Below are 6,645 nucleotides of genomic sequence, written 5' to 3' on the forward strand. Positions count from 1 at the left end.
TGCTGGAGGGAGAGCTCAGCTTTCCCCCCAGGAAGAGGAGAAGACATCCCTTTTCCTGCTGGCAGGGGGAGTGCTGACCGCCCTGGCTCGGCGCCCAGCAGGAAAGTCGCGTGGCATTTTGCAGCTAGGCCTGCAGCTTTTGGGGGGCTGACTCATGGCAAGGGATGAGGCAGGAAATTTGAATGTGTCAGGAGGTCTGGGAAGGAGTGTCCTCCCCGGGCAGCCAGGCACCGTTTGCTCTGGATCCGTCCTCTCTTCCCAGTGCAGACCAGACCAAAGTCACCCCGAGTGCTGCAGCCGGTGGCACAAAGGCCTGCTCATGGTGATGCACTGCCCTGTAGGCAGCCGGCCTCTCCTCCAGGCCATGCCAAGCTCCTACAGCTGATGGCCGGGTGCCTTTCCCAAAGAAAAGGAAAGCATGTGGTGCATCACGCCAGCTGTGGCTCCCTCCCTCTACCCCCCAGCTGCTGGCTGAGCTGGTGCTCCTTCCTCAAAAGCTGCCTTGGGTCTACCTTCGTTTAGCCACAGAATGGATCCTTGCAGGGTAAACCAAGCCACTAGGTCTGTGCAAGGTTGCTCAGTTTGCCATGGAAGATTTGTACCTGGCTATTCTTCTTTTAAGATCAGCTGGCAGCCTGCGAGAGTGTAAGCAGAGAAGAAGGGGTCCCTTGCAGGGGGACGTGTGAGGAGGACTGGTGGTCCCTGGAGCATCCAGGGACCTGCAAACACCTGACTGCAGGATAAACACCTGCTGGAGCTGCACGGCAACCATCTCCTTGCTTTGAGAGCAGGGCTTGTGTCTGTGGAGACTTTTGGCTCACACAGCTTGTGCACACTTGGGACACTTGATATCCTTGAACGGTAGAAGGACAAGATGTGCAAGGGAGACAATGACACAGCCAGGGCATGTGGGACACCTTACAGAAAGCATGCTGAAGGTCAGAGATGCTCAGCAGAAATGCTGTGTTCAACCTGGCCTGGCAGTGCTGGGCAGTTCTCTCTCCTGCACCTGGGAGTCTTTCTGCTGCTCAAAGGACAGGATATTCCCCTTGCTACCAGCCGTGGGTGCTGTGCCACCGTGGCTTGGGTCCCTCCCAGCCCATTAGCCCATTTCCACTCTGCCTGGGGCTTTTGATGGAACGTGATTTCATGCACGTGGACAAAAGGACCTGCCTGTGATGTCCTGGTGGCCTGTAAGAAGCTATCATCCAAGCTATGGGAAGGATGAAGGGCTCAGGCGATTTCCCAGCTGGGATTTGGCAGCTATGTTTTGTATCACAGGCACTCGTGGGGGTGTGTGTGTATGGTCTCTCTGTGTCCTGCTGGGTATCTCCCCAGCCTGACACCCACCCTCTCTTTTGGCAGTGGTTTTTTCCGGGTGAATGAGACCACCTTCCTGCTGGAGCCCCTGGAGGAGCTTGTGGATGGCCAGCATGCAGTGTACAGAGCAACTCACTTGCGGGGGAAGCGCGGCACGTGCCGAGAGTCCAGCACCACTCAGGAATATGACCATGAACCAAAAATTCCTGCGGCCATGAAACTCCACCGCTGGGTTAAGGATTGCATTAATTCTCCTTCCTGTAGCTGAGTTTGCAAGAGCCTAGGTCCTCTGAAGTCCAGGAGAGGAGTAAGGCCACACTGCATCTCTTGGAGATGCTCCTCTCCCAGATGTTGTTGGATGGTACCCAAACATGGGTTGCTCCCAGTGGCCTAGCTCCTGGTGGGAACAAGTCCTCAGATCCTGTACCATTGGCAGGAGCATCCTCCTACCCCATGAGTTCCATGATGTCTGAAGAGTCTCTCTTGTGCCTTACCCCTGTGGGCAGCTTGGGTTTTTTCCTGTATGTCTGAAACACCCAGCAAAGTAACATCAAAAAGTAGAGCTAGAAGACCTACTAGCCTTGAACAGCATTGGGAGATGACCCAGGATCCAACACATGCCACAGACAGGTCAACGGCAGGGCTTGGCAAGCTGCAGAGCTAAGCCCCTCTTTACGCTCACTTTCCTCTTCCCTTCCAGAAATCAGCTCCGTTACACAAAGGTCCCCGATACGTGGAGCTGGTCCTGGTAGTGGACAATGCAGAGGTAAGCCGAGTTTGGGGTGAGCTGGTGCCTGCATTTTTGCTGTCATCCACTGCAGCAAGGAGGTCAAAGCCAGCCTGGAAATTTCTCTGTGTCCTTCCCATAGTTCAGGAAACACAAAGACTTGCGCACGGTGCAAAACCGCATGAAGGAAATTGTGAACCACGTTGACAAGGTGAGTCCAGGACACGTGGACCTGCCCTCCCACCTCCCACACGTGTCCTGCAGTGCCAGCACGGGCCCAAATGCAGGGGGGGAGAGTGTCACGGGGAGAGTGATGGAGCTGATCTCAGGTGCTGCAGGTGGGCTGCCACAGGGTGACTGACTCCCCTGGTGTGCAAGGTGGACGTAACAAGCAACACAACCCTGGCTCCTCAGCAGCACAGGGCAACTACCTCCTGGCTCTCTCATAAGGGACGATGGGAGGAACTTCTCCTAATCCCTTGGAGCACATCCCGTGGCCACTCACAAGCTGGAGCAGGTGCTAATGAGGGGAGGGTGATGCAGTGCATCCATCTTCTGCTTGCCTTGCTTCAGCCTTACTCTTTGGTCAGCAGCACAAGAGCAGCACCCCAGGCTTCATCAGCCAGAAGGGAGCCTGGAGGTCCCGGGGTAAACTCTACATGGTCACCCCAGCTTGTGTTTTTTATTGAGCGAGTTACAGAGATGACACAGGGAGGTGTGGTCCTGGGCTTGGTTGTGGTTCCTCAGGGGCGGTGGTACCTTCCCTTAGCTCATGCAGCTCAAATCTAAACGCTCCCTTCGGGCTGTCTCCTCCTGCAGCTCTATCAACCTCTTCACCTGCGGGTGGCTTTGATCGGCTTGGAGGTGTGGAGCCACAAAGACAAAATCACGGTCAGTCCCAACCCGGAGGTGATGCTGGACAACTTCCTGCACTGGCGGGAGGCAGAGCTGCTGCGGAGGAAGCCACACGACAACGCCCAGCTGATCACGTAAGGATAGGAGGCCACCGCCTTGCCGTCCTCGCAGCCCTGCTGCCACCCAGGCCACATGGCCACAGCGGCGTCTCCATCCCACAGGGGCATAGACTTCCATGGCACAACCGTAGGGCTCGCCAAGAAGCTTGTGATGTGCACCAGAGACTCAGGTGGTGTCAACCAGGTGGGTCCCACTGCCTGGGTGTGTGCCGGGAGGGCAGCAGCAGTCCCATGGTCTGCACTCCCTGCACTGTATTTTCCAGAGTGAGTCTTCCTTTCACTGGTCTCCAGTGTTCCCCCTATGCAGGCTCAGGGCTTTGTCTGGTGCCTGAGATCTCTGACTCCCCAGAGAAGTGCTTGGGCTGCAGGGGTATGGAAAGGGTAGATGTGGACATCCAGCTGGGTGCCCACAGAGGGTACTGTTGCACTTGAGCCCTGAAAAGCCCCCCAGAGCAGCTCTGCAAACACAGGCCCTCTCCCACCACCTGTCAGGTGGCTGAGACTGGTTTTCCAATTGCTCCTCAGCCATCCTGGCTGTGCTCCTTGTCCCTCCCCAAGGAAAGCATCCTTTGCTGGAGCAGGAATAAGCAATGGGACCCATGGCTGTCCAGAACCACCACGGAGTATAATTTCCAGGTAGCCACTACGTCTAAGCTCACTTACACCCCTGAGAGTCCAGTCTGGAAGTCTTCAGGGGCCACGGGGCAAAGTCGAGCCACATTAGTGAAGGAGCTGCAAACAGCAGCGAGACCTGGCACCGAGCAGTTGAAGAGTCCCAGTGGACTCCATAGAGATGCTGCAGAGAGCATTTGAACCACACTGCCCTTCTTGTCCCACAGGACCACAGCACGAATCCTATTGGTGCTGCGTCCACCATGGCTCACGAGATGGGGCACAACCTGGGGATGTCTCATGATGATGATGTTGCTGGCTGCCACTGTCCTGTCCCCAAAGCTGATGGAGGATGTGTCATGGCAGCAAGTGTTGGGTGAGTGAAGGAGAAAGGGGAATATCTGCAGGCAGCAAGTATTTCAAGGTGCCCTCTAGCACTATCCTGATGGGGTGGGGCCCATGAGATGGTTTGGTCTGGGTCAGCACCCCACTTGAAGCTATGTTTCGAAGGTCTGTTGGCGCCTTTGAGTCTGTTGGTGGCCCTTCAGCTTCTCCCTGGGCTGCTGGGTGTGAGGGCCCTCAGGCAGTCGTCCCTGCTCATCACTGCCTGTTTTTGTGCCCCTTCAGCTTGGTTTACCCCAAGCTCTTCAGCCACTGCAGCGAGCAGGACATGTGGCAGTTCCTAGGGGACCCCAGGACCAGCTGCCTGCTGAGAGGAGCTGTATGGGGGGCCGGTGTGCGGGAACCAGTTTGTGGAACGCGGAGAGCAGTGCGACTGCGGCACGCCAGAGGTAGGGAGCTTCCTGGCCCCCTGGGAAGGAGGGGGGGTGGCAGGGACCTGAGACCTGCCATTCGGACTTGGAAAAGGTTGTGCAAGCTTCTTCCCTGGCCATCGTGCCTTCCAAGGCTCCTCTTCCTTATCTTCACGATGCTTCTGCCAAAAAAATAAGTTGTGGAGGATATTCATTAACTTGGATGTGTGCTCCCTCTTCATGTAGCTGGCTGGGATTTTAGCAGGAGCCTACCTAGGAAAGGTGGCCACCACTCCCCAGCATCTCCATCCAAAGAGCTGATCCAGGAAGGAGATGGCATGTTGTCCTTTCAGGAGCAGTGCTCAGCTTTTCCTCATCCCTAACAGCCCATCACTGTGTTGCAGCAGGGAGGGCTGAGACAAGCAGCCAGGGGGTGTCTCTGGGATAAATCCCTGGGTCACAGCCTTGCTCTGGAACCCAAAGGGATGCTCCTCTGATGCAGAGAGTGCAGAAATCCTCTTGCTTTGTCCTTCTTGGAGATGTGCAAAGGATGTTACCAGAGAACGGGGAGCCCGAGCAGGCTCCATCTTCTGAAACAGCTCTTCTAGTCCTCTGGACTGGTGTTGGTAATGGGGGCAAGGAGGTGGCAGGAATGGTTCATACTTGGGATAGTGCTGTAGTTTTTCTCCATGGTTCAGTCCATGAGCCATTGGCACCTGGTGACATGGCAACTGGATGCCTCTAGAAAGGAAGGAGAAGGTCTTGCCGGGGGCTTTTGAGAGGGCTCCATCCCCCCCTGTCTTACAGGAGTGCTCTGACCACTGCTGCAATGCCACAACTTGCCAGTTGCGAGAGGGAGCCGAGTGCGCCCGGGGGGACTGCTGCCAGGACTGCAAGGTACTTGCCACTGCTGGGGCACCAGCTTGGCAGGGGAGGGAGCTGGTGGGTGCACGGTCCTGCCGCAGGCTCCTCCAGAGCTTCCTGGTGTGTCTGTATCTTGCTGGAAAGCCTGAAGGACCTCTGTAGCAGCCTGCCCAGAGCCAAATGCACCCAGTGGTTTGGGTGGGCCTCATGCTTTTCATACGATGCAATACATGGACAGTCAGCATCGCAGGTGAGAAGTGGTTGGGAGGATGAAGCAGCCTCCATTTCTGGCATTCTGGAGCCCAGGTCCCCTGGTGCTGTTAGGTTAGGTGCAGGATGAAATCTGTTGAAGAACTGGGTGCTGTTCAGAAGAGGTCACGAGTGTGGTCCATTCCTGATTTGGGAAACCAGCCTACAACTTCTGCTTCATTTGTGCAAGAGAATTAAGTTACATGCCTCAGTTCCTGCATACAGACAGAAGAAATGCCTTGATGTGAAGAGACAGGGCTGGACGAGGACCCCAGGGCAAGTCCAGACTAAGGACAGAGCACAGGGTGTTGCCCTCAGGGAGAGACTTAACTACAGGATGACCAAGTCTGAGGCCTGATGGTGTCTCTGTCTTGTGCAGTAGTTCTGTCATTAGCAAATGTCTTTGTGCCTGAGCGGCACAAGCTGCTGTGTCTGGATCTGGGGGGTGCTGGGAGATGTCTTGAGGACCAGGGTGCTGCTGGGCAGTGGTGCCTGTGTGGATCTGGAGACGTGAGAACACCGTGGCAGGGCTGACATCCCCTGTCCTGTGCAGGTGAAGGCTGCTGGTGCGCTCTGCCGGGCCAGCAAGAACGACTGCGACCTGCCTGAGCACTGCACTGGTTTCAGTGCCGAGTGCCCAGAAGATGTCTTCCAGGAGAATGGCATCTCCTGCCAGAACGGCAATGGCTACTGCTACAACGGGGCCTGCCCCTCACATGACGAGCAGTGCCGCACGCTCTGGGGCGCAGGTAACATCACCCCCACCCTGCCCACCCTCCTCATCCCACATTCTGAGTGACGTGCCTGGAGCCCTGTCTCCTCAGGCCGGGGCGTTGCTCAGCTGTAGCCCCCTCTTGCACCCCTAGCTGGGGACCTAAGTGTGGACACTGGTGCGAGCATCTCCAGCTTGCTGCAGGCTCTGGCTCCGTGTGATCCTTTCCATATGTGTCCTGCAGAGGCCCAGGTGGCTCCTGATGTCTGCTTTAAGCACAACAGCGAGCAACACCTTCACCTCCACTGCCTCACCGAGTATGGGAAACAGCCCTGCAGCCCCAAGTAAGGAGCTGGGTAGGAGGGGTGGGTGGGGCTGGTATCCATGTCCAGTGACAGCACCACAGGGCCAGGCGAAGGCTCCCTGGCCCTATGC

At 56.5% G+C, this 6,645-nt stretch overlaps 1 protein-coding gene across 1 annotated transcript in view; it reads left to right on the forward strand.

Moving 5' to 3' along the window:
* Window positions 1–1,365: 1,365 nt before the first annotated feature.
* The window catches only part of ADAM8 (ADAM metallopeptidase domain 8), a gene marked incomplete at both ends in the record, with an annotated part of 5,681 nt that continues 401 nt past the window's right edge, over window positions 1,366–6,645 (forward strand). Inside the window, 11 exon segments of the mRNA XM_008942360.1 lie at window positions 1,366–1,552; window positions 2,021–2,086; window positions 2,190–2,258; window positions 2,867–3,036; window positions 3,124–3,205; window positions 3,861–4,009; window positions 4,261–4,344; window positions 4,346–4,424; window positions 5,193–5,282; window positions 6,052–6,247; window positions 6,455–6,554. Coding sequence (XP_008940608.1) covers window positions 1,366–1,552; window positions 2,021–2,086; window positions 2,190–2,258; window positions 2,867–3,036; window positions 3,124–3,205; window positions 3,861–4,009; window positions 4,261–4,344; window positions 4,346–4,424; window positions 5,193–5,282; window positions 6,052–6,247; window positions 6,455–6,554 — 1,272 coding nt within the window.

The sequence above is a fragment of the Merops nubicus genome, unplaced genomic scaffold, assembly GCF_000691845.1.
Source record: "Merops nubicus isolate BGI_N331 unplaced genomic scaffold, ASM69184v1 scaffold28066, whole genome shotgun sequence".
Classification (NCBI taxonomy): Eukaryota; Metazoa; Chordata; class Aves; order Coraciiformes; family Meropidae; genus Merops; species Merops nubicus.